Source organism: Sturnira hondurensis, unplaced genomic scaffold (genome assembly GCF_014824575.4).
Source record: "Sturnira hondurensis isolate 20B ecotype Veracruz unplaced genomic scaffold, ASM1482457v3 Scaffold0020787, whole genome shotgun sequence".
In the NCBI taxonomy this organism is placed as follows: Eukaryota; Metazoa; Chordata; class Mammalia; order Chiroptera; family Phyllostomidae; genus Sturnira; species Sturnira hondurensis.
In genome coordinates this window covers 5258000-5285921 of record NW_028093418.1, presented here as the reverse complement: position 1 = coordinate 5285921, position 27922 = coordinate 5258000, and the positions used below count along the sequence as shown (strand labels likewise).

Genomic DNA, 27922 nt, shown 5'->3' with positions numbered 1-27922 from the left:
CCAGCCAGGGCAAAATATTATTTACTTCTAACAGGTACTTAGAAAATAAATCAGGAAAGGGCAAGAAGATATTAGAAGTGTTCTCTTTATTTCTCTTTGGTTTCTTAAAAGACATGCGTTCTATAAATTAAAGGAAGGAAGATTTTCTGAGAAACAGACAGGGAAGGCGCAGAATCTCTACCCACTCACATCTCTGTGGCCAAGTCAAAAGGCCGGTCCTCAGCTCCATCTTGGCTTGAGCTCAGATGAACCCATGTGCTACCTAGGGGACAAGCCCGAGGACAGAGGAGGTCACAGTGCTCTCTCAGAGCTGGGATGGGCCAAAGCCCACTGGGCGCAGTACAGTCCCACCTCCTCGTCCTACACCCTCCCACAGCACCCACGGGCGACGTGTCTCCTCACGGTGCTACAGGAAAGGCTCCGACACCAAAGGGCCACACCAGCCGCCCGCAAACGGCCAGCAGCCTGAGCCCTGATGGTGGTGAGTGTGCAACTGCCGTCTGCACACTTGTGCTCAGAGTCTGGGCCCAGGTGCTGGCTTTGTCTCCCTCGGAAATGCCCTCAGGTGCAGCAGCGTGATTTCCACACTTCGGGGTGGGAGTGGGCTTCAGAAGGTCATGGGACAGTGACCCAGCACCCCACCGGCAGAATCTGGGCCCACACCCCAGCGACCAGCAAGGCCGACTCACCAGCCCACTGACACCTTCCCAATCCAGGCTCAGTCCGTGTGGCTTCAGAGTCACAGAAGACAGGGGACTGCAGAGCATGGCCCTCTGCGGGGAAACGCAGAGGCCAGCCTCCGCTGAGCTCCCGTGCAGGCGAACTGAGAGGAAGTGAGGAATGAGAGAGCTCCTCAAGGAGCTCAGGCCAAACTCTGTCCGAGTGTCGAGTCATTAAAAACAAAAAAAGACATCATTTTCAAGTGCTTGTAGCAGAGGCTCAGTGCCCACGTGGCAGGTAACAGAGGTACTTCCCTCTGGGTCCATGGCGACGGTGCACCCTGTAACCCTCGTGGTCCTAGGGTGGAAGACATCTCAGGCCTCGCATTGGGCCTTTCTGAACAGGCCTCCAGCTACTCTGGCAGGCAGCAATGCACAGACCGCCAGGGCAGACAGGGACCCTACGACCTCATCTTGAACTGAAACAACTGCACCCTCTCATCTTCCTGGAAGCACTGGAGCACACCAGGTTTGGCAGCAGTGGTCGGAGGGCAGCCCCGCTGCCCAGGGCATCGGTAACACGTGGTGTCTCCTGTTCTGGCCCTGCTGTGCTACGTGGAGGTCCCACTCAGGGAGAAGGAAGGAGTTTGGGGTGTTTCCAGAGGTCATTTGCTAGGATCAGAAGAAGAAACACAAAAACCTGTTCTTTGCAGCAGCAAGAGATTCCTTGGGCCTTCACTTCTATTGTAACGCCGACCCTGCTCGTGTGTAAAGGTCCAGCTTGCTGACCAGCCTGCCAGGGATGGAGGGAGGCCCGGCCCCTGGAATTGGCAAGTGGACAGAGGAGCAGTGGACTGGCAGGTAGACGGACCACACACACCTGTGGCTGGTGGGAGGACCAAGTCCTTGGCTGGGCCCCAGAGGTTCAAATGTGACGTGCCCAGAAGCGTCACAATGGGAACAGCTGTCTGGGAGTGAGAGATGAGCAAGTGAGGGTCTGACCAAATCAGCTGTTCCCTGCTGGTCGAGTAAGAAAGACATGAAAGCAGGGGGTGGGGGCTCTGAATGAAGCCTTAATGGCAGTGGGAGGTACCCACGGGGCACCCGAAGCTCCCAGCCACCAACTGGGAGCCCCCACCCCCAACCTCAACAGTGGCAGTAATCCAGCTGTCACTAAGCCTATGATTAAAAACATCCTCTGATGCTGGGTGTGACAACAAGCCCATGAGCACCTTGCTATAGGACCAGTCGAGTGCGCCGACTCCAGACACACTGGGGCTCAGAGGGAACCCCAAGTGCTGCGCCAGGCCTCAGGACCCTGGGATCCGAATGTGGGGAGTGGTCACCGCCCTTTTCATGTTGGGTGGTTTTCTATTTAAAACCCATATTTCCCTTTAGTGTCTTTTCTTTTTTAATGTTTTCTTCTTGCAAAAAAATGTTCACTTTAAAAAAAGTATTTTTCTTTCAAGTGTTTCTTTAAATTTCCTTCAGTTTCTTTCAAGTATCTCTTTTTCTTCTGTTCCTCCTGAATAAGATGAAGACCTCAATGAAATCCCAAAGTCAGACACAGGAAACACTTCTTTCTCTTCTCTCTGCTCACCTGCCGCCGAGGACAGAAGCCTGTGCTCAGGACCAAAGGAGGTGCTCGTATGCGACCCAGCGCCTTGCTGAAGCCACGTCACTGCAGGCAGTGAGAACACTTGGAGTGTGCCGTCCTCTCCCAGTCACACCCGACTTCCAACAGGCTTGGCTGCTGCAGCTGCCCCGTCACAAATTGGCCACAAGGCTGGAGGACAGCAGGGGTGGAGGAGTGTCGGATGGAGCCTGTGTATGTGTGGACCATCAAAGCAGTCATGTGTCACCAGCTGTGGGGCCCAGGCGGGCTTCTGTCCCATGCTGTGCACCATGATGACCTAGACCTGAAGGTCGCAGGGCAGCACAGTGAGGGAGGACTGAAGCACCTGGAAAAACTGTACCTCTGGCAAGCTCACACTTCACCTGGTCTTCTGGCCCGTGCCTCTCCCGAGAAGGCCCACCCCCGGAAGGAAGTGCCTGTGTTTGTACCAGATCCCTGCCCCACCGAATCCCAGCCTCTGCCTTAGATGGTGAGGAGAGGAATGCAGCCCACACCGACCCCGCCCTCATGGCACGCCATGGGGGCCATAAATGTCCAGCGGTCCGTCTCGGGGTCGTACATCTCCACCGAGCTGAGGTTCGACTGTCCATCATAGCCCCCCACGGCGTACAGGCGCCCACAGCTGGCCACCAGGGAGACGCGACTGCGGCGTGTGTGCATGGGGACGATCAGGCACCACTGGTCCGCCGCAGAGCTGTACATCTCGGCGATGCTGAGGAAGCCAGAACCGTCGTAGCCCCCGCAGACAAACATCTTGCTCCCCAGAGAGGCGGCTCCATGCCGGCAGCGCTTGTTGAGCATGCCGGCTGCGGGGTGCCAGCTGGCCGTGTGGTGGTTGTAGTGCTCCACCTGCAGTGGGGAAAGAGGCACAGGCCCAGGACGGTCAGAGCCAAGGCTCAGTCCAGGGGTGGCCGCATGGGGCACGGCAGCCCACGGGGTGTCAGAGTCCAGCAGGAGGCCCAGGGACAAGGAGCTCTGCCAGCATGGGCTGTGGCTTTGACGCTGTCTCCTCAGTTGCTCTTGGGCTTATGGGACAGGTAAGAGAGCACCTACTCTGACCCCTCCCGGTTGCGTCCAAGAAACTGAATGAAGGACTTGCGCAGGCCGCTCTGCTGCGCAGGGACAGAGCCAGGTGGAGGCGGGCCTCCCGACACCTGTCCAGGGCGCGTTCATTCCACCACAGCACTGAGGGCCTCTCAGGGACCAACCACCAGTAAATGGCTGTGGAGTTTTTATTCCAAACAAATCATGCAGAAGGCTACACCTGTCTGCAAAGTCACACTCTGTATAACTGGCCCTACTTTGGGCAGAACTGTTGGGTCTCACACAGCACCGTGCAGGAGAACTACACGGGGCGGGCCGGAGTGGCCGCACTCCACCTCCCCAGTGCACACTGGTTCCCGTTCTCAGAATTTCTGACCTGCAGTTGGTGCCCTGCCCAGCAAAGGGCAGGCGGCAGGAAGTTCTCCCCAGAGAGCTGCCTTTCTGACCAGCTCTCCAGGAGGAGGAGCCCTCAGCCCAGAGGCAGCCCCGACTCACGCTGTTGAAGATCTGCAGACCGTCGTGGCCGCCCGACACGTATATCCTGCCCTCAAAGACTGTGACCCCGGCAGCGCTGCGATTTGAGCTCATCGGGGTCACCACCGTCCACCTTCAGGAAAGAGCCAAAGTGGGAAGGGAGCGATGAGATCCAGTGTCCCTGTCCCCGAGACAGCTCAGAGAGGTTCAGGAGCACCGTGCTGCTCTTCTTCCGGCCCTGGGCAGCCCCCGCCTGCTCGTCACTGCTCCCACCACCTGCACGTGGCCTCCTTGAGCTGTTGCCTCTGGCCCAGCTTTCAGACCCGCAGCTGCTCTTCTCTGCCCCTCCCTGAGGCTCTCCAGTCAGCGCGTCCTGAACAATGCCTCCTACAGGTCTGCTCCTCCCCTGTACTCCCCAGTCCTGGAAACTGGGGCCGCCAGCTACCTAGGTGCCATACTTGTAAACTCAGCATTTTTAGGACTTCTCTGCCAACTCAACATTCTTGTGGTCATCAATTCCCCGCTGGTTTGCTTCCTGGTCAGTGCTCTTACCCACCCCCTGGCTCTGGCCTCTCGTCTGGACCACCGCAACAGCCCCCTTACACGGGGCCTGGCATTTGGACAGTCCTCAACTGGATCCTGGGCAGCATGTCCCCCAATGGCTCCTCACTGTTCCCTCTAAGGCACAGTCCAAGTTCCCTAATGTGGTCCTTTACTGCTTGGTCCTTTACCACTCCGCCCTGGTCGACTTGCCAGCTTTGCCCCCGGCACACACCACCCGCCCCTGCTCCACAGTCACACCGGCACTGTCTTATCTCCAAGGCTCTTCTTGCTGTCTCCCTGCCTAAACGAGCACCTATCCACTATGGGTCTAACCTCCCCTCCCCTCTCCCCATGGGGAAGGTGAAGGCCTTCCTCAGGCTGTGCCCAAGAGTACCCGACACAGGCCCCCAGGGTAGGACAATCGTGACGCATCTGTGGCCCAGCAGACTGGTTGCTACTTAACGATCTTACACACTCTGCTTGTTGCCTGATATGTAATAAATTGGTTAAATGAATGGAATATTGGCTTAAAAACACCCTGATAAACCCACTCTACTAATATGCTTATATTTTGTTACATAAAATGTGAAAATTAAAATACCGAAACTAAAAATTTGGGCTCACTTTGCCAGTGTTTCCCAAGAACGGTCTACAAATAATCCCACAAGCTGACGCTAGGGGTTCCTCGGGAGGAGGTTAAGCGGGTCTGCGCTGCAGGATTTTCGGTCGCGCCTATGGGAAGACAGGACTCTGGTGGCACGGACACCACTGCCTCCAACTTACTTGACCACGGAACTTCAGAAATTTTTCCAAATCAGACCCCACCCACTCTGGAAAGTGGTGTTCATCTACTCCTTATCCTCTTCCACCTGTATCTCCATTACGCCGGGCTGATTTAGCTCAGAGGTACAGTGTGTTAAACAGAAGTTTCTGGTGTCTATAAGGACTACTTGTTTCTAAAATGTACTTAACCATTCATTCACTTAACCAGAGGTTAGTAAATGAACGTCTATTATATGCAAGATTCTGTGGGGGCTAAGAAGGTTAAGATGTGCTCCGTCCTCAACGGGGAAGCCTCGTTTAAAAGCCGTGGCTCTAACTCTCCGCCCTCTCTGCTTAGCGAGCCCCAGGCGCCCGGGGAGATGGAGCCCTTACTTGTCCGTCTCAGGTGAGTAGGTCTCCACAGAGCTGAGGGAAGAGCTGCCATCGTAGCCCCCGCAGACGTAGATCTGCCCGTCCAGCACGACTGTCCCCATGGCACTGAAACAGACAGAGCTGTCACCGCAGGCGGGCCTCAGGCTTCCTGCGGCCACCTTCGCGCTGGCTGAAGGTGACCGCACACCTGCCCGCCAACTGCCTTTCTACAACAGACCCAAACCCCAGGTATGCGGCTCCGTGAAGGTGTCAAACTGAGGCCCAAGGAGCTGCCCTGGATTCCTCCTGTCTCCCCCTCCCCAGTCTTCTCAGTCCTTACTTGGGCTCACATGCCTCTGCTCCACCTTGCTGAGCTCACGGTCTAACTTTCCTGTCAGGCCCTGGTCAAATTCCCCTCTCCCCAAAGAGCCACCCTGATCCCTCAGCAAGAGCGACCCTCTGCCGACCCCCACTTTCTCAGTGTTATCCCGGGAGTGCTATGTGACGCTTTGTACCTACAGGCCCTCAACACACGCTGTTGTGTTACCGTGGCTTTCCCCTTCAATCCACCACAGATCAAGTGTCTTGTTACGCACATGGCTCTGCACAGCCCGGTGTGCACAGTGGGCGACAGGACAGCTCTTCCTGCTGCGCACACAGTGCACGCGCCGGGCACCCTGCGCCTGCGACTGGCCACCATCACCAGCGTACGACAGGCGGTTTGGGGAGGCGGGGCTCCTCTCCCCCGCTGCCCAGAGACAGGCCCCACTCCCACGCTGTTCACCCCACCAAGCTCTCCTCATACGGACAACCCAGGGGTCTGCTCTATGCAAAGCCTCAGAAGAAATTAAACACAAATGCCAAGGTGCCCAATTCAGTTCTCAAACCTAATGCTGGAGAAGATGATAAATCGATCTGGGTGTCTGACAAACAGGAAAATGCCCTGTACCAGCCTTACTGCCACCTCTCAACTGTATGTAGTGAATCAACCTGGTCCACACAATGTCCCTTTGAGGGACATGGTGACAGACCCCCTGAAGAGGAAGGACTTGCCTTAGGCAAGGATGGTGGGAAGACCACTAAGTCACTAGACCTGTGACTGTCATTTTAGAAGTGGACACGAGTAACAACACAGAAGTTCAACAAAAATACGGTAAAAAATTAAGAGGTGCCACAAAACTAGGTGAGAGCAACTACCAACTAAGTGGTGAAAATGAGTGCGAAGAGACAGGGGAAACGCTGGCTGACGTGGACCGGAGTCGTCCACGGGAGAAAGCTCCCTAGAAGCTGCCTGGAAGATGGGAGGAGAGGGGAAGGAATGGTGGCAGAAAGCAGCTTGTCACCGGCTGGCAGGACAGAGAGCTGCGTGGGATGTCGGGAGGGAAGTGACCGAGAACGTTTTGAGGCAGCCTGTAATTTAAAGGGGGTGAAGCGGAGCTGGGCCCACACTGCTAATAACAGGGTGCTGACCACAGCGAGGGAAACGGACACCGGGGGGCGTTCTTCCCAGGGAACCCTCCAGACCCCACAACATGAAAGCTAGGACGGCCCAGAGCAGACCAACAAGGAAGAACTGATTGCAGTCGAAGCGGAAAAGGCGGCCGTCTGAGGCCTCGGGAAGCTGCAGAGTTCCCAACGGAGCGCAGCGGGGCAGCCCTGAGTTGCTGCTTCGGGACGAGCAGGTCCGACACCACGCATCATCCTTTCTCCCAAACCAACCGGCTCGACCCTTTGTGGACCTGCTCTCACTGGCACAGAGGCAGCTTCCTCCTGGCCAGAGGCCACGTGCTAACACCGATGAAGGTGGAACATGTGTGTCACGGCCGTGACACTTTCACACGGCAAAGGCCATCCACACCCTCCTTCTTCCTCACCACGAGTGCAGTCCCTCCACCTTTTTGTGTGGTCACATGACCTTACACGTGGAGAATCAGCAGCACGGCTGGACAAAGCGGTCTGCGGGGCAAACACCTAGCAGAGCCCTTAAAGAGCAACTGGTCCAGTGGTTTTCAAACTGTCCCTTTCAGAAAAGATATTCATGTTACTTTCCCCCTACGGGTGGGCACAGGTGGAGGAAGCTCAGCATGTGAAAAGCGGTCAGTGCAGAGCTGTGCTGGTTGACGGGGAAGGGCCTTGCACTGCCCTCCTCTCCTCTGCCAGTCCTAGAAGAGAGACGTCAGGGTTCCGTTTCAAACCACGGATCCGGTGCGGCCTCGCCGAGGGCGGAGGAGCGAAGCACCCGTCCACTTCCAGCCTCCCTCGCCCAACTGTGTAAATGCTCCACACACGTCTGACACCAGGAAAGACGCCGCCTGCCGCTTCGGCACTAAAAAGGTTAAATGGGACACTATTTGGATGCCCTGAAATCCTGACTGAGGACACGTGAGCAGGCAGGTTGTGATGGAGGGATGTGTTAGGTAGCCAGGATGTGGTGAGAGGCCTGGGACCTGGGGCCACCTCACCGACACCCATGTGCTCACGCGGGGGAATGGGGCGTGGTCCTGCAGTGAAGAACACGGCTACGGTTCTGCACTCCCAGGCAGTGAGCACGTGCCTGGAAGGGATCCAGGGCGAAACAAAGTATAAAGAAAAACACCTCAAATTTCCTCTTACCACTGCTTGTGCTTGAGTTTCAGCGTCAATCCCCCTCTTCTCTGCAAACTCCCAGGTGGCCCAGTCTAGCTCCTCTCCCTCATCGAACCTTCCACATACACATTTTCAGCCTCACCCAGGAGTTCAATAGCAACACGACTTCCACACACCCATGACTCGTCCCCCTGAGTTCCTCACGGGACCAGGCAGATCTACTGTAAGCAGGCAGGGCTCGCGCCCAGCTGGAGGACCGGCAGTGGCTGGCCTGGCTGCAGGGCGTTCGCAGGCCAGAGCTCGTGTTGTATTCTGTTACGCGCCCCTGCTTGTCGGGATGGCGCCCCAGACGCCCAGTGTGTGCTCCCTGGACTGCACAGGTGGCTTCCAGAATACCTTCTCTTGCTGTTCATGCTCCCCACTCTGGTCCAGGTGTCCGTCTCTGGGTTGTAGACCTCCACAGTGCTCAGCCGTAGCTGGCCGTCGTAGCCCCCGATGGCGTAGAGAAGCCCGTTCACTACAGCCACGCCGACCCGGCTGCGGGCTGTGGTCATGGGCCGGCACTTCTCCCAGCGATTGGCGACCGGGTCGAACACTTCCACCACATTCAGGGAGTCACCTGCATAAAAATTTGCTACTCAAATTTAAACAAATGAGACCACTCGTTTAGATCACAGCTGCTGGGTACTGGTTATATGGAAAGTTTAACTTTCTATCAGCTCTTCCCACGGGACCTCAAGCTGGAAGGGCCCACTGAGAAACTGCAGCCATAATAACTGCAGACCTAATTCCTCCCCCACCACCTGAGGGCATTATTTTTCACTGCTTTGTTAGAGAGGGAGGGAGGGAGAAAGGAAGACATCTATGTGAGTGAGACAGTCACATCAACGTGCCTCCCCTGCACAGCAGGACCGGGAACGGCACTTGCCCTGACCGCACCCGGACTGGGGGTTGAACCCGCGGCCTTTCGGGTACAGGAGGACACTCCAACTAACTGAGCCACAAAGGCCAGGGCTCTCAACCTAATTCTTGAAGTAAAACCGCAATTGGATGGGTGACATTTACTTTCTAGACAGGGCAATTTTAAGTTGCAATGAGGTTCTCCATCTGCTTAAAGCCAAAGATCAAGGCAGGTTAGCTACACCATTTCCCCCACTCGGGAGGCATGCCTGGAGGAAGGGCATGCGTGACAATGCCCACTTCCCCTCGGTAGCTCTCAACCCCAGGGAAGTTGCTTTGCATCTCCAGCCTCTGCTCTTAGGGGTGAAATGAAGATAATCTCTATGCAGAATTGCCATGAGGATTAAGTGATACATTATATAAATCACCCAGCACAGTTCTAGAATCAACTAAGTGTTCAGTAAACAGTAGTCATAGCAGAAAGGAATGATAATTTCCCCCCTACCTTTTCATCAGGTTCTTGTGAAGATCAAAAAGACCCCCCCCCCCCGTTTGATTCTGCTCAGGGGCATTTAGCACCTGCCCCACCACAGGTAACTGGTTGGGGACTCAGGTCATTCGGTTAACGAGCAGCAGAGACTAGTATCCACCTCTCATTAGCTTTCGAGTGAAGACAAAACTGCCACCCTGACCGGTGTGGCTCGGTTGGTTGGGTGTCATCCCACAGAGTGAAAAGCTGCCAGTTCAATTCCGGGTCAGGGCATATGCCTGGGTCGTGGGTTTCCCACAAACCAGTCCCCAGTCGGGGCACGTACGAGAGGCAACCCTTCGATGTTTCTGTCCTACATCAATGTTCTCACATTGATGTTTCTCTCCCTTTCCTTCTCCTTCCCTTTCTCTCTTTCTAAAAATAAACTTTAAAAAATCTTAAAAAAAAACAGAACTGCCACGATGACTATTCATCTATTCCCCACCTCCCACAAACAGTTGAACCGACACTGGGGAAAGGCCTGGCCTCCACACTGGAGGTGACGACTCCCGGGGCCACGGTACTGCCGGGACTGAGGTGTCTGCACTGCCCTCTCTGCTAAGTCTCTGTTGCCCTGCAATGGTGCCTGGCGAAGAGGGTGGCAGGGGCCCCACGGAGCATCCCCGAAAACTTGAGTGTGTGATGCAAGAGCTGCCGATAGCACACAGACTGTAACACGTGTGTTTATCACAGGAGCTAGGAGGTAAAGAGTAACGAGTGTTGTTGGCAGGGGCAGACACTGAGTATTTGGAGAATTATCCTTCTTAGGGTGACATTGTTGCAGTCTGACTCCCAGGGACCCTTAGGTTCAAATGTGATCTGCCTGGTAACAGAACCGGATCTCTGACTATATCCTATCCAGGGTGGAGCCCATCCGATAGTCAATGTGATGTCAGAGAAAGAGTGCTGGCCCTGGCTGCTGCAGCTCAGTAGACTGAGCACCGGCTTATGAACCAAAAGGTCACGGGTTCGATTCCTAGTCAGGGCACCAGCCTGGGTTGCACACCAGGTCCCCAGTTGGGGACATGTGAGAAGCAACTGATCGATGTATCTCTCACACAGCCATGTTTCTCTCTTCTTTCTCCCTCCCTTCCCCTCTCTTTAAAAAGTAAGTAAATAAACTAAACTAAAAAAAAAAAAAAGTGCACTGGCTGAGGCCAAAACCAACTCATGGAACAGGGTGGAAGTTCTCTGGGCCCCAATTTCTGTAAGGGAAGGGGGCTAGACCACAAGGATTTCCAAAGGCCTCTTTAGCTCCCATACTGATTCGATGGTATTAACACTGACATGCTGTAACAGCAGGACAATTCCATAAATTTGAGATGCGGAGGTGACACACAAGGAGAGGACACAAAGGGCCAGGCTAGGTGTTTGGTGCTTCCCCACCCACAGAGTCCAAGACAGTGCTCTGCAAAGGCGGAGTTGCAAGATACCTGCAGAGTTGAGGCCTCCCACTGCGTAGATAAGCCCAGCGATGGACGTGCAGCAACGAGGCCGTGTCCGGAAAGCTGGCAGGTGGGGCCGGCGCTCTGGCATGAGGTGATAGTCCTTTGCTTCGTCTACCAGGTCCCTGGAATAGGGGGCAACATGCTAGGACAAGAGACATCCTCCCAATGTGGTCCACATTTACAATTCCAAGCCTGGACCCCCCCACCTCCAAATGCAGGGGGAACCTAGGAAGAGAAGCCTTCTGGAAAGTTTGGTCTCAAAGAACCCAGCTGAATCAGGAGAAAGCACACACAGCTCTTGAGACACACTCAAAACTAGGGGAGCAAGGTGAGCTGAGCCCACCTTGGCAGGTGTTATCAGAATGACTACCTTCTGACAGGCACAGAGCCGGCAGGAGAAAAACAGGGTGGAGGCTAAAACAGCAGGCTTTGGGGCGGAGCCTGTATCCTTTCACCCCTCTTCCTGTCCACCCTACGGCTCACACCCTGCAACGAACCATCTCTCACTGGGACCGTGGCACCAGAAGCAGCCAACCGCTGCTGTTGGATTTCCCTGCCTCAGCCCCAGCCCTCCATTCCACCTTCCACACCACAGTCCAAGCCGTGTTTCTAAGGGCCTTTGGCAGCTACCCAGCGTCTACAGAAGGAAGTTCAAACTCCTCAACGGCACCCTTGAGGCTGTGTGCCATGGGTCCCAGCTAACTCTGGTCACACCTCACCTGACCTGACACACACCTTCCTTCTGCTTGCACCAAGCCACTGACTGCCTCCAGAACCAGCCATGCATATGACAAATAATATGGAGGATAAAATAAACATTTTTCTCTGCTGCTTTACCTTTATAATGATCCCTCTGTAGGGCTACCATCTTTGGAGCTGCCCGGGCAGCTCCATTGGCCATGTTGTCACCGAGTGATGTGGGATGAGAGTTTCACGTGCTGGTGCACACGCCCCTGCTGCCTGCTCACCACTGCCACGGCTGGCTCACACCCACCTGAGCACTGGGCACTGACTAACGTTCACGGAAGAGGGTGAGGAGCCCCAGGAAGTCACCACTAAGTCAGCGGCTGGGGTGGGTAGGGTCAGGGCAGCCAGTAGACAGCATATTCATGAACAACTTAATGGATGGAGATGCTACAAAATCTTCAGCCGACTTAGGGGAGAAAGTCCGTTCTGCCCCGACACTCCCATATTGCACATTTCTCTGCCCAACGTCTGAGACCCAGGCTCCTCTGGGTTCTAGACAGAAGGCAGACCAATCTGTGTGTCGTGAATGAAGATGGACCACTCCAAATCCTTCCTCTCCTGAGCAGCCAGGCTCTCTCCTCTGCCAAGACCCTCGGCAGCACCCGTGCAGGCCCGCCCCTGCTCACCTGCACTTGTGGCAGCAGCGCACCAGGTCATCCTGCTGCACTCGGTCCGACAGGAACTGGGGCCGGCAGAGGGGCAGGCGGATACTGGACAGCAGCTCGGGCAGGCAGGGCCCCCTCTGCTCCCGGTCGTACCTGACCCAGGCCAGCACGGCTTCAAAGACCTGCCACGGCAGAGAGTGGGGGCTCTGGCAGCAATCCCTCCCAGTCAGAGGCCGCATCCCTGAGCCCCTCATCCCAAGTCCCTTCCACTCCCTCTCTCGAGGCCGTCTGTGGGTCATTCCATCTTTCTCTTTTGTCTCCTGAATCCACGCTTTGCTCTCTACTTCCCCAGTTATCCTGTTTGGTCCAAACTCGAAACACAGGCCTAGGTGACTGTAATAGTTCATTATGCAAACCTGTTAATGGTACCTTATTCCTTTCTGCTTCACAACCAAAACCCTGTTTGCCTTCCTTCCTGTTGCTTCTGTGCCCTACTCCTAAATTCCCTCTAGGACCCTTCGCCAGCCTGGCTAATTCCTCTGCTACACTGTCACCTTCACCTAGAAGGTCCCCTCATTTCCTCTTCATCTAAACCCACTTCCCTTTCTTTACGATCTGGCTCAAGATCCATGTCCTCCAAGGAGCCTTCCCCAATGGCTCTAGTCACAGGAACATCTCTCCCCAAACCCCTCCAGCCCTCACATGTGTATCACTCCAATAAATGCGAGCTGTCCAGGTCACATTCCTTGCTCTTAGGATGAGTGAGCAAGATGAAGTGAGCCCATGCAGCGGAGCTCATGGTCCGCTTTTCCACTGCTCACTCCTATTCAGGGGGGAGGGCTCTTCAGATATTAAAGCAATGAGCTGAGTTAAGACCAAAACACCACCGGCTTGCCTCCTGGGGCCCCTCCCACTGAGGTGCAGCCTCGGAGGGGCTGGGAGGATTGGTCTCAATACCCAAGCTGCTCTGCCACAGACTCTGGTCAGACTTCCCGGAGGACCGACTGGGCGGAGGCCTTGTTGCGGTGGCGTTCCCAGTGCCTGCAGGGCCACGTCCACATTTCCACCCCGCATTCGCCGCCCTCCACTGCCCAGCCCTCGCCGTCCTCTGCTAAAGTACTCGCCGCTCTCTTCAGACACGCGGCACCACGTCTGTGTTGAAGAGAAAGGACTGCCCTTCGGGCCTCTCTGGCGACACACTCCCACTTGAACTGTTCCTGACCACCCCAAGAAGATGTCCTCTCTGTCCTCGGAGGACCCCACTCCCTCACTTCTAGCTTTGCCAGTAGCCCCACCTCTTCCATAATTTTGGGTATGCTGGTACCTGACCACCACCTCCAATCCTTATAGCTCGGTAATGGATGCCAACTAGCCTTTGACATGGCTCTCCCTTCTCCAGCCTCCCTCTCAGGTCTCCCCCGACCCCAGCCTATGCGCTCCCCTCTCTCCTATCCATGGGCTGCATGGGGTATAATGCAGGTGCCCTCAATTCCCATGCCACGCACTCGTCTCCCTTCCTCACACTTACCAGTAAAAAAGTCCCTGTTCTGGTGAAGTCTACCACCCGTATCTCCACTCACCCCCACTCTGCGGCTGCCCTGCTACGGGTGGCTGGCAAAATGTGCAGCAGGGCAGGCCCGCCGGTTTTAAATCTGCGACTGCTCATCCCATCAGGCCCTGCTTCCTCCCAAGAGATCTCCATTTCTCTAGCTTCATCCACGTACTCTCCCCTCCCCCAGAGGCCTAGTTCATACCTAGTCATCTCTCCTCAATTTCTAATGCTCCTTCATCCTCACTCTCAGCTGAAATGAATCAGACGAGAATGTCAATAGCATCTACCAGAATCTCCCTGCCCGCCCTGCTCCCTCCCGGCCCCCTGCACCTCGGTGCGCAGAGCACGCCTATCAAATCATTCCCCTGGTGCCTGAGATGGGTCCCTTCTTACTCCCCAGGACACCAGTCCAGCAAGGCCTCTCCCTTTTCTTCTACATTAACAATTCTCCCTCTCTTCTGGAAAATTCCCACGGGCAGTCAAACTGCACTGTAATTTCTCTCATCTTAACCAACCCCTCTTGACTTCATATTCCCCACGGCAACGGCCCCAAGGCTCTGCTCTCCTTTAGAGAAAGACTCTCCCAAAGTTATCTATACTGATTTCTAGCTCAATGCAACGTAATTTCTAACGGTAGATACTGGAAATAACCCAAATACCCAAGAATAAAGAAAGCAGCATTGATAAAATCAATGGAATAATGTCTGGATGGTAAAATCAAGTTTTCTTGAAAAATGCTCATGATACAATAAAACAGACCCATAATAATAAATATCAACTACATGCACATCATGCTCTTCATTTTGTTAGAAAATAATGAAAAGAAAGGAAAGCAAACATTGGAAAGAGCCGCAGCCGAGTCGCCGGCGGACGGCCACCGCACTCCACGCACCTGCTCCTCGGACCTGACGTTCAGCTCGTCCCGGGACACCAGCTCCAGCACGTCCTCTGGCGGCAGGGCCAGGAACTCCTCCGACACGGACACCTCCACGAAGTGCTGGTGGACGAAGCTGTTGGCTGCGTCGTACAGCATGGCGCACATCATCGTCTCAGCAAACTGGCGCACTCCCAGGCAGTTTTTGGGGTGAAGCCTTTTGTATGAGAAAGAAAAAAATAGAAAGAAAACTTCAGAGGAAGAAAAATGGTTACCTTCAAATCACTCTCAGGTTGGCTCTGGGAGAAGCCCCAGAATGACAACAAAACCCCCCACAAACTTTGTCCTTGACTTTGGAGAAACTCCCAGTGTCACACAGGTGTGTCTTTTGGACTTCACTTGCAAAAGTATTATTTAAATCAGGGCAGATGATCCTCAAAGGCTCTGCCTCTTGGGCTGGGGCTCTGTGCGGCTGGGTGGGCTGCGCTCTCCGGGAAGGTCTTGGGAGGAAAGCAAAGGAGAACACGTACTGAAAACCTGTGTGCTGTCCCTTGGCTGCTGACACTCGTGGTTGAGTGTCCACCTCTGGTCACCAGGAAGGTGCCGAAGTTGTAGAACGAGAGCGTACTCCCGGAGGAGAAACGCCTCTCTAACACTGGAACCCTCACACTGTTTTCCGTTTTTACAGAGAAAGAGGCTCTCTGGGTGGTTTAAGCATCGGAAACAACATCCAGGCAGCTATCATTTATTATCTCCATCAGTGAGTCCAGTACTTCGCCAGCCTTTTATATACATTCTCCAGAATCTCTGGAACAACACTAGAAAGTAGTAATTGCTCTTATTTTCAGATGGAAAAGTGAGGCCCAGAGCTAAGAAGCTCGCCTCCGTGTTGGCCACGGACACTGGGGCCCTAAGAAGGCTGTAGCATCAGGGCATGAAAAAACTGCACTGGTCTAAAAATCCTTTTCTAAGCACCTTTTAGGTCACACGACTTTGTAACAGAGCCTGGATCCAGTGTTGACAGTGACAACCTCCAATGCCCCTAGGTGGAGCTATTGTCCTCTATGAGAGTGGCCAACTTAATCCTTTCGGGAAAGCCTACTCCATCATTCTTCAAACTCTTGGGAACACAGAGTGGACCAGCCCAGTCTATGTCCATAAGAAGCTTACAAATGAGTAGGCAAGGCACTGTCCACCCCACACTCCCAGGTGCATCCCTCCAGCCTGCATCAGATGGCATCCCAGGGCAGGGTCGGGCCAGGTTCTGGGACTACCGGGTCTCTACCTGCAGAATCTGGAATGAGACCACGTACCTCACCACGAAACCACTCACCATACACCCAGCAGAACACCTCCCCGCCTCCCGCCAATGCTAGGTATCATCTCCACGGCTACTAAGACTGGCTGCACACACAGAAGTGCCCAGTGATGTCCTTGAGCGGCACACAGGCAGGACATGGAGAGCAGGCAGGGCGCACAGAGCTGCTAAGTGAACTGGACTGGTGCAGTGAGAGAGGGAGAGGTCAGCTCTAAGAGGGGATGAGGTTCAGAAGGGCAGATCTGAGGCAAGAGGAACGCCGGTCTTCAGGCCAGGGATCTGGTGGTCAGAGTACTCAGGTGGGGACCAGGCTGGAAAGAGCAGACACTGGCCTGCTTGCTGCTCTGGTTTCTCCCTGCCTGTGGGTAGCGCAGCGTGGATTCTTGTGTCCCAGCCTCTAGTGGTTAAAAGGCAGCTTTTCCCTGAAGACGAAGAGCTCTGCTTGCCTCTTGAAGGGGAGGAAGATCCTTCTTATCTGCTCAGTCATCAAAAGTTCATTGTCAAGGGCTGGATGTAGATAGGGATAAACCCATGATCCCGATCCTGAGAGAGCAGCAGTGACTGTTCCCAGGGAGCTCAGGGGAACAGAGTATTCCAGGAGGTAAAACTTGGGTGGGCTCTTAAAGGGTTGAAAGGAAAACAAAGATCAAGAATTTCAAGGAGGGTGAGGGATCTAAACAAGGAAGAGATGTCCGTGGAACATTCAGGGAGCACGAATAAATCAGTGGGGTGAGAACAGACAGCCACATTAGCAGCTGATAAGACTGGACAGAGGACTGGAAGAAGGGGTATGGGCAGGCCAAGGGAGAGTGAGGCAGGGCTTTGTAAGTCGTGTTCCTCAAAGGTCCATCTGAGCACGGCCTTACACTGATTTCAAGAAAGGTCATTCCTGCAGAGTCCCTTCCCAGCTCCCACCCTTCATACAACTCTCCGTGCTCTCAGGACTTGGCTAAGTGGCAGGCGGGGATCCCAGAAATGAAATGGTCATGCCCCCCATCACAGGCCAGGCCCCCCAAGCACCTCACCGTTCTCGGAGGAACGTGCAGCAGGCGTCTTTGATGCTCTGCAGCTGCAGGAAGCTCGCCCCCATCAGCAATGACTGGACATTCTGCTGGTCAATGGCAAGGTGGCCATTGTAGGCAAAGTTGATCAGAGCCTCCAGGGCACTAGATGGAAGAGGAAAGGTGCTCTTTAGAGATGGGTGTTGGCCACGGAGACTGGGGCCCTAAGTGAGCTGACATTCCTACCTGGAAATGGGTGGGCCCCACTCTAAATAACCTGTTTCAACCCCCCATGCCCGTGAGATTAGGCAACAAATGAGGTTACTGGCTAGTGTTTTAGAGTCACTGGTTTGTAGTCTCTCCCCTGACAAGAACGTCACTGCCCTGTGTCACCTTGTGTCATGTTTGCTGTTGCATTCCCAGACCCCAGAACAATGTCAGGCCCATAGGAAGTGTGCAGGGAACTCCTGATACAGACTAGATTATAAACATAAAGCCTAATTCATAGATTTGCAGCAAAATCTTTTTTTTAATGATTTAACTTATTTTTAGACAGAGAGGAAGGGAAGAAGAGAGAGAGAAACATTAATGTGTGGCTGCCTCTCACGTGCCCACTACTGGGGACCTGGCCCACAACCCAGGCATGTGCCCTGACTGGGAATCAAACCGGCGACCCTTTGTCTGGCGCTCAGTCCACTGAGCCACACCATCCAGGGCTGCAGCAAAATCTTTTAAATGACTGACATAAACATGCCTTTTTCCTCTCAAGATCCAAAAAGGCATACTATAGAATATGTTTCTATAAAGTCTTTACATAGAAATCAGGACGGTATTTTCACCAAGAGTGTCCAGGACTACGTGACTCTAGATGTAAGAACAACTTACATCTATGGGATGTCATTTCAGGGGCATCCTGCCTCCTGCCCCGAAAATTACTCTAGGAAGGAACCCTCAACCTTGACATTATCGACATTTAGGCCAACACTGTTCCTGGTTATGGAGGGATGTCTTGGATGAAAGCTGTTTAGATGGGATAATCTTTGAACCTCACCCCTTGGGTTTCAGTATTCTTTTTTTTTTTTAAATATTTTATTTATTTGTAGAGAGGAAGGGAAGGAGAGAAGGAGAGAAAGAGAAATATCAATGTATGATTGCTTCTCGTGAGTCCCCTGCTGAGAACTGGCCTGCAACCCAGGCATGTGCCCGGACTGGGAATCGAACTGCGATCGTGTGGTTCGCAGGCCCGTGCTCAAACCACTGAGCTACACCAGCCAGGCCGGGCTTCAGTATTCTTATTCATCAAATAAGCAAGGTTTTAGCTCCCTTCTAGACCTGTGTCGCCCCGTGTTAACAGCCATTAGCTATTTAAAATTACATTTAAATGAACTGAACTTAAATAAAATTTAGAATTCAGTTCCTCAGTCCCACCAGTCACATCTCAAGTGTTCATGGCGACATGTGGACCAGTGGCTGCCTCTCTGGAGAGCACAAAGAGAACACTCCCATCACTACACAGCATTCCAATGGATGACACTGCTCCAGACTGACGAGAAGACACTTATTTGACAGAAGATTTTTTTCCCTGGCCAAGTGGCTTCGTTGGTTGAAGCACCTTCCCGTGCACCAAAAGGTTGTGGGTTTGATCCCTGCTCGGGGGACATATGGGAAACAACAGATTGATGTTTCTCTCTCTCTCTCTCTAAAATCAATACACATATCCCTGGATGAGGATTAAAAGAAAAAAAAGTAAAAAGATTTTGCCAGCTAAAACGGCTAGCACGGAAAACTACAGAGATTTATATACCATCGCCTTTGTACCTGTCTTAGCCAAAAATCATTTCTTGAACTTCATTTCTGACTAGATGTACACGCCAACCGAGTAAAACAACGTATCAAAACTCTCCGCATTTCAACCCTGACTCGGGCCACCAGCTGAGGTTCCGGCTTGTTTACCAATCACTGCGTGCGTGGAGCTATGCCACAGATACCGTGTCCTACCGTGGCCTACCGCTGCAGGCCTCAAGGGGCACCAGACACAGGCAGAGATGGGCCTGGAAGTGCCGGTAAACCTGATGGAGGAGTTTGGTACCTGGGGTCCATTCCTTGCATAACGATCTCATCCTGCTTGCACTCCATCATGTCATTTGTAAACATTGCGTGGAAGTACGGGATGGAGGCTGCTAAGACGATCCGGTGAGCACTGAATTTGTGGTCGCCAATCTGTGGGCAAAGTAAAATACAAAGAGAGATACTGAGAAATGCAAATACGAAGACCCACCCTGCCCCTTCCACAGTGTAACCCATCCCCCACTGGAATGGCACCAACACTTATGTGACAGCTGAGGTTTATCATGAAGTCGAATATTTCCGATTCGATGTACTGTTACAGTAGAAGGTACACAACACATGGTAGAGTGGTTAAAAAACGGGAGCCTGAATGGTGTGAGTGGCAGTGTTTCCTTATGCAGCAGTCTTCACTGCACCCCTCCCGACTCCCCCACTGGCTCCAGGACCTGATTTCTCTCACTCTGAACCCTGATCCCAGTACTACTAGAAAGCAGACGAAACAGACAAACTGGCCAAGAACCTTGAGGCCCCGAACAGTAGGTTCCTCAAGAAGAGTAACTACATGGTGAGTGAAGAAGATGAGGAGAAACGAGACCAAACTCGAACAGGGGACATAGTGGGCACAGAAGGGGGGGGGTGTCCCTGGGTACCAACCAGGCTGTGGCAGACCCCAAGGAACCCAGAGTTCCTCTTAGGAAAATGATGGTGGCAGCAGCCAGCTGGGGGCTGGTGCTGAGGCCTGGCTGTGCACTGCGCACCCACGGGGCTCGGGCCCACGGCTCTCTCAGGGATGGAGGCAAACTCTCCAATTTGTGCCAAGGCCTCACTGATGCATCATTAGCCTAGGGAGGTCTACAAAGTCCTTTCCAACTACCTGTCAAAAGGATATTCCCTTTATAAGCTTTGCCATTTATAGCTCCAGGCTGCATAAGCATTTTCACTTAAGAACAATCTATTCAGAAAAAGTAAAGCTGTCTTCCTCCCCTTCACTGAATGTCACTGTCTCACTGCCTGAGGCTCATCTCAGGGTCACACACACAGTCTTCCCAACAACACTGACGGGTCCTCCCCAGATTCAGGTTACACGAGCACCTCAAATAACCCCAGTCTACGCGCTCCTCGACTACCGGTGCTGGGGACATCAAATGACTGCGTGCTTGGGGGGCTCTTCATAATAAATAGAATCACAGCGACCCATACAAGTATTTCTTCAAGTTGTTCCACAGACTGATGGTAACGAAAACCAGTGGTTTCTGGCTCCGTTTCCTGCTCCCAAGGGCAACCGCTTCTGGTATTTACTTCTACCTTTCTAAGCGATGTGCCTTTAGTCTCACTTCTTGAGTTTTCACTTTTAGTTATTACCTGTGGTAGTGGCCTCCAAAACAGCCCCCAATGACCCACCCACCTCCTGGTGTTCACACCCTTGTGCAGTCCCCTCCCACAAAGTCTCAGGGTTGGTCTGTGTCACTGATGGCACAGAGCATTGATGATGGTATGTCACATTCAAGGCCAGATCTTAAAAGGCACTGTAATTCCTCTGACTGTCTCTCCTGGATCACCCGCTCCCGGGAAAGCCAGGTAACAGCACCTTCCTGCGGCGAAGCCCATGAGAAGGGGAACCGAGGCCTCTCCCTGCAGCTGCCTGGGTGAGGCGGGGAAGCTCAGCCCCATCAGGCCTTCAGATGACCTCAGCCCGAGGTCTGCACGCTGGACCAACCTCTAAACTACTTCCAAATTCCTAACCCGTAGAAACCGAGGTAAGAACACGTACTTGTTATTTTAAGTCACTAAGTTTCGGGGTAATTTGTTATGAAGCAAAAGATAATTATTATATTACCTATTTAATTCTTATAATGGAAGGTCAGAATTTTTTTCTATTCCACTTTATCGCTCAATATAATTATGTCAAATTTTGGTTAAATTAATATTAAGACTTATATTCTAGGTCCTGGCTGGTGTAGCTCAGTGGATTGAGCGCGGGCCTGCAAACCACACGATCGCGGTTCGATTCCCAGTCAGGGCACATGCCTGGGTTGCAGGCCAGTTCCCGGTTCCTGGCAGGGGACGCATGAGAGGCAACCATACATTGATATTTTTTTCTCTCTCTCCTTCCCTTCCCCTCTAAGATAAATAAATGAAATCTTTAAAAATATAAAATAAAATAAAATGATCTTCTAAAAAAAAGAATTATATTCTTAGGTTTATGTAAATATTATTTGTAGCCAAGCTATGACTTATGCTATGGTGACATTTCATTTCTTGTGTAATGTTTATTTTCCCTGGAGATAATAAAAAAAAGTACAACTCCCTTTATCTTTTTAACATTTTAAAATGCGTACTTTAGTAAATATAAAGTACACATTTATACTTATTCTCCACAATTAGGTAAGCTTGTGGAGAAGCTGACCAAGATACATAAACTATGAGATATAAGTGTCCGTCTAAATTTCCTATATAGTTTTTTTTGTTTACAGAATATTTATTGATGTTGCTTCGTGTACACTTTCTCATTTGTCGCTCTGGAGTCCTTCACTGTAAAGACTGTTCTTTTGTCCGATGACAGACAGCAGCCAGTGCCAGTGACTACCGGGGACCTCCACATTGGACAAATGCAGTTTCTTCTGAGACCTAGGTTTCCTTCTGTATTTCTGAGGTCACGGGTTTGTTATTTCTGCAGTGTCCGGTGGAGCCGGCGATTCACTTCCCTTCACACGCTGTGCAACTGAAGAAGAGTGAGGCGGTAGCCCTGCTGTCTCCGAACTTCTGACACTCGGGGTTTCGCACGGCCTCCTCTGATAGGGAGCCTCATTCCCGGAGCAGGCGGCTCGACTGTCTGAACGAGCTGCTAGCAGACGCCGTCTTGCTGCCCACTGGGACCCCCGAGGAGGGGCAGCTTCCTATAACTCCCTTTAACACGTTCCATCAGGTCCCCTCTTTATTCTTGAGAAGCCCCCGCTGGAACTCTGCCCTCCTGGGGACTCCCTCACCTCACCCACACCGGAACCCGCTTCCTGGGTCCCATCTGTCCTCCTCCTCAGTCACCCCGGTGGGTCTTCTGGCAGAGTGTCCTGAGAAAGGGTGTACTGTAAGGTCTTTCTACTTCACGCCATTGGTTTTCTGGAACCCGATGTGTGGGTTTTTTTTCTCACAAACTAATTCTCAAACTCTCAAACACCAACTGGCATCCTACAACTTAATTCAAACCTAGCCCTGCCTGCCTGGTGTTAGTGTAGAGCCCGCAGGGTAAGGGCCCTGCCCCACAAGAATGCCCCTGCTTCGGATGCCAACTGCTAGTCTGGGCCATTCACACTTCCCACTGCTCGGCCATAAAGCTGGTGGTGGGGCCGCCCGCAGCCCACTCCTCAGGTTTAATTGTTTGCTAGAATGGCTCCCAGAACTCAGGGAAAGCCGTTTACTTGTTGTTACTGGTTTCCAGTAAAGGATACCAAAGAACAACCAGATGAGAGGTATACAGGGCAAGGTCTAGAAGGTCCTGAGCACAGGAGCTCCTGTCCCCGTGGAACTGGGGTGTGCTACTTCCTTGCGTGTTCAACCTGGAAGCCCTCTGAACCCCACTGTTTAGAAGGTTTATGGAGGTTCCATTACTTAGGCATGACTGATTGAATCACTGGTCACCAGTGATTAGCTCAATCCCCTGCCTCCCTCCTGTCCCCAAGAGGCATAGGGGTTGGGCTGAAAGTTTCCACCTCTAATCGCATGGTTGGTTTCTTTGGCGACCAGCTCCCACCCATCCTGAAGCTGTGTAGGTGCCCACAGTTAGCGCATTAGCATAAACTCAGATCTGGGTGACTGTTTCCCTCACCCCCATCACTCAGAACAAAGACCAAACATAACAAAAGATGCCCTGGTTATCCCTGCCACTCAGGAAATTATGAGTTTTAGGAACTCTGGGCTAGTAACAAGGGACAAAGATCAAATATATATATTTCTTATTATATCACAATATCACAGGACACATGCACAGTATGTCTGAAAATGTCTATTATCCTTAAACTTGGGTGATAGTTTAGCTGTCTATAACGTTCTAAGTTGGGAATAAATATTTTTTATTTTGAGGGTATTGTTCCATTGTCTTCTTGTTGCACTTGAGAAACATAATGCCCTTTTGAACACTAAATACGTGGCTGTTCTTTCTAAAAGCTTTTAGGACTTTCTCTTTATTCTTAGCGTTCTGAAATCTCACAACCGCTGTATCTTGGTATTGGTTTCCTTCCATTTACTGCACTACATCAGTCTATAATCATTATTTTAGTTCTGGAAATGTCTTTTCATACCATTTCTTCAAGAATTTCTTCCTCTCTATTGTCTGGTTTTTTTCTGTTCCTAAATTTTCACTAGTCAGGTGCTAGACCTCTTCGAATAATCCTCTAATTTTTTTTGTTTTTTAATCAGTTCTTCCCTATTTTTCTTTTTAATTGGGTCTGTGAATGATCTTCCAACTTACTTTCCAATATTTCTGTGTTGTAGCTTTTAAAAAAAGATTTTATTTATTTATCTTTAGAGCTGAAGGGAAGGAGAGAGGGCGAGAAATACAGTTGCATCCCCTGCTGGGAACTGGCCTGCAACCCACACATGTGCCCTGACTGGGAATCAAACCAGTTGTTTGGTTTGCAGGCAAGTGCTTAATCCACTGAGCTACACTAGCCAGGGCTGTGTTGTAGCTTTTTATACTGGCTATCACATTTTTAATTTCTAAGAGGTGTTTCTTATTTTCTAAAGGTTCCCTTCTTTAAAAAAAAAGTCTTGCTCAGCTCTGACAGGTGTGGCTCGGTTGGGCATTCCGGTTAGGGCACATGCCTGGGTTATGGGGTCAGTCCCCTCAAGTTCCTCTTGCATCAACGTTTCTTTCCTACTTTTTCTCCTTCCTGTCCCCTCTCTAAAAATAAATAAATAAAATCTGAAAAATTTTTTTTCTCCTCCTCCTCCTCCTTGCTTTTACTGTTTCCTCGGTTCTTATCTCCCTTTTTTCTTTTTTTGGTCTCTGTCTTTTATGTTAGAGGCTTTCTTTGAATGTCATGTGATGTTTGGCTATCTGCTCATACCTTTAGGGTCTGAAAGCTCTTTGTGTGGGGCTGGGCTTGTCAACTTGTGGACTTCACGTTGGGGTGACCAGGCAAGAATCTGCCATTTTTACTGAGGATCCCTAGAAGTAGTTGGTATCTTTAGAATGCTCTTTCTGGGGCTAAGTTTATCAAAAGAATCTTCCAGTCTCTTGCAAGGGAGTGACCGCATGGAGATATCCTGGAAACGGAGTAAGAGAGGGAAATGGTCCTACCATTCACTCTGTAGAACCTTTTCTTGAAGGGTTATTCTCAGTTTTGCTCCATATTCCACCCCTTCTTCTGTGTTTTGTACGCCTCTGGTTCAACAACTGAGACTGAAACTCCTGCCTCCAGAGAGAGTGGGGGAGGGACTGTAGGCATCTAATTGCTTTTCACACAGACTTTCAACTAATCTTCCTGTTTTCAGTATTTGGTCTTCAGTTCTGGAGCTATTCCAGGGTTCCCCATGGCAAATTCTCTTTCTTCTTAGTTTCTGCCCCAGCAGATGCTTTCGGTTCCTCTGCCTGCTGTATCGTCACACGCGGCCTTTGACAGTCAGTTGATGGCTCATTTGCTGGCATCTTTTCTCCCCCTTACTATCACTTTAATGGAATTACAGGAAGAAATGAATGTTAAAATGTGTTCAATTTGCTGTCTTCAACAGCTGTGCATTTATTTTTCATCCAGAAAGTAAGAAAAAATACAAAAGAACAAGCTGTATGAGCACAAACTGGGTGACCTGGTTTCCAAAAAAAGCTCAGCTATAAAGAAGACAGACCTAACTGGGGATATGCCAGCCAGATTACATCAGGATCCTGTATTCGGTTAAGGGCAACGGCAAATCTGTCTTTATCTAGAAGAGACAGAGACCAAGGTAAGGAACGGAAAGTGATCCATCTTACGAGGAGCAGCTCAGGGTAATTAATTTGGAAAAGATAATTCAGGGGGCACACAAAAGCTGTCTCAAAATCCTAGAAGGCCTATCACGTGGATGAGGGCAGGTCTAGAAGTTACAGGAAAGCTGATTTTTAAAAGAAGATTTTATTTATTTTTAGAGAGAGGTGAGGGAGGTTGAAAAAGAGAGGGAGAGAAACATCAATGTGCCAGAGATACACTGACTGGTTGGTTGCCTCTTGCCTGCCCCCAGCTGGCGACCCAGCCTGCAACCCAGGCATGTGCCCTGACCAGGTATCACCTCAGCGACCTGTTTGCAGGCTGGTGCTCAATTCACTGAGCCACACCAGCCAGGGCACAGATTTTATTTTTAAAAATAAGAGTGCTTAGAGGTGTCGTTCACGGTTCTAAAACTTTTAAGGGACCTTCCATTGTACAATCCTGGGATCCTATACTTTTATGAAAAGCTTAAAAAAAACCCAGATACTCTCATTTGTAATCTCAGTTTTTAAAACGTCACTTAAAAAAATGAGATGATTTCTGGAGTTCCTTTTGCTAAGTACCCATTATACATATTTTCTCATTTTAGTCCTTTGCATTAAATAGCTACTGCGACTTCTATTTTATAGATGAGTAAACCAAGATTTACAAGTTAGGTAACTTGCCCAAAAGTTAAATAGCAACCCTGACTGGGTAGCTCAGTTGGTTAGTGTCGTCCAGATACACCAAAGTAGCAGGTTCTATCCCTGGTCAAGGCACATACAAGAAGCAGCCAATGAATGCATAAATGAGTGGAACAACTAACAGATGTCTGTCACTCTCTCTCTATAAATATGTATATATACATATAAGGCCTGTCCATAAAAAGTCAAGCCATCGTTAATGTAACGAGAACAGTTTGTACAACATCCATGTAACCTGGCAGCCAGGGAGAGTGGACTGGAATGTGCATGCGAGAATAGTAACAACGTCACAGTATAGTCAGTGGGGGGCGGTAGGCTCTGTGGATTGGGCCTGTGTACTGTGGGGCTGTTGTGTTCAAAAATGAGTGAGTGAGTAAAGCAATGAATCTGCACCAAATTTTGCACTAAGCTGGAACACCCCCCACGGAAACTGTCTGGATGATTCAGGAGGCCACAGCTACGGGCAACTGGCGACTGCCAGCTTCATCATGACAATGCACCTGCTCATGCATCACATCTCGTGCAGAACTTTTTGGTGAAACATCAAAGCATGTGACTCGTCAACCCCCTCCCCCAGCCCAGATTCAGTACCCTGGGACTTCTGGCTTTTCCCCAATCTAAAATCACCTTTGAAAGGGAAGAGATTTCAGACCATCAATGAAATTCAGAAAAACACGATGGGGTAGCTGATGGCAACAGGGAGAACTGTGTGAGGTCCCAAGGTGCCTGTGTGGAAGGGGACTAAGGGCTCACTGCCCTATGTACAATGTTTCTTGTTCTTGTATCTTTCTCAATAAATTCCTCTACTTGTCATAGTGTGGCTGGATACTTTCTGGACAGAGCATATATATTTTTTAAGTTAAATAACTATTATGTGCGGGGGGTGGAGGGATTATGCTTAAGTTGTTTACTGCTGGAGTTTGAGAGGGACTCAGTAAATTACACCTCTCCTCCCAGCTCAAGTTCTCAGGCAACAGAAATTTTTCAAATTAAAGATAAAAACCTTACAGACATAATAAAATTATAGAGAATTAAACACAAATACATGAGAGAATAAAAGTAAAACTGGGGATAAAAAGTAAAACAGCTTTGTCGGGGAAAAAATAGCTAAGGCAGTTAACTGAAGGGGAGGAAGATCAGATCCTAAAATCAAGGGTACCTTAAATGCACATGTGTTGCAACTTTACTAGCCTGTACTTTTATTCATTCATTCATTTATTTTTAGAGAGGGGGAGGGAGAAAGAGAGAGACAGAAATATCAATGTGTGGTTTCCTCTCATGTGGCCCCATTTGGGACCTGCCCCACAACCCAGGCATGTGCCCTGATTGGGAATCGAACCGGCAGCCCTTTGGGATGTAGCCCGCACTCAATCCACTGAGCTACGCCAGCCAGGGCTATCCTGTAGTTTTAAAAATCGTGAACACAGCAGTCCTTTGACAACTGTCAAAAATCAAAGTGGCCCCATAATTCAAGTACAGATACGAAAAGAGAAGTAATGAATGCAATGAAGCTGGAAGAGCAGAAAGGGAGCGGAGAAGTCTGTTTTACTCTAAGAGCATCAGGAAACCAGAGGACAGCACCACAGAAGGATCTTCGAGTCGATCGGGCCACTCTGTGCAGGTAGAGCAGGAACTGCAAGTGCCAGGCGCTTAGATCAGGAATGACAGAGAAGGGCTGGGTTGCAACTGGAAGATCAACTCAAGTTTTGGACGAGGTGACACAGAGTACCCGGGAGACATCCCAACAGAGACTCTATGTGAGAAGTGGATGAGTTAAGTCTGGAACACGGAGACGAGTCAGGGCTCAACGGGCACTCCTGTGAGTCCTCAGTGGAGAGACAAGGAAGAGGTCACTACGGGGCAGCTCAGAGGACAAAGAAGGTGTAACACAGCTTCCAGGAAGCCCACCATTTAAAGATCACCTAGGAGAGGATGCATCTGCAAAGGAGACAGAGAAGGCAAGAACAGAAAGGAAGAGAGGAAACGAGAAGCAGGCGACAGGTGCCTGCCTGGAGGTGGAGAAGGGGGCAGGAGCAGTGCTGGTGCACACATGCCACCAGGCAGGCGGGGGCGTGGCCACTGAGTCGGAAGCCCACACTCGCTATGTTCCTCAGACAGGCCTCCCTGACTTATAAAGCTAGATCACTCCTGTTCATCTGACTTCT

The 27922-nt window shown here is 51.2% G+C and overlaps 1 protein-coding gene across 1 annotated transcript in view; it reads right to left on the bottom strand.

Moving 5' to 3' along the window:
- Positions 1-2654: 2654 nt before the first annotated feature.
- Positions 2655-27922, bottom strand: part of KLHL18 (kelch like family member 18) — a 44153-nt gene continuing 18885 nt past the window's right edge. Inside the window, exons 2-10 of the mRNA XM_037030571.1 lie at positions 19140-19270; positions 17075-17215; positions 14750-14948; positions 12327-12487; positions 10939-11075; positions 8473-8695; positions 5512-5616; positions 3835-3946; positions 2655-3144 (exon numbers count right to left, since the gene is read on the bottom strand). Of these exons, the coding sequence (XP_036886466.1) occupies positions 2758-3144; positions 3835-3946; positions 5512-5616; positions 8473-8695; positions 10939-11075; positions 12327-12487; positions 14750-14948; positions 17075-17215; positions 19140-19270 (1596 nt within the window). The 3' untranslated portion in view covers positions 2655-2757. The remainder of the gene's footprint in view (positions 3145-3834; positions 3947-5511; positions 5617-8472; positions 8696-10938; positions 11076-12326; positions 12488-14749; positions 14949-17074; positions 17216-19139; positions 19271-27922) is intronic.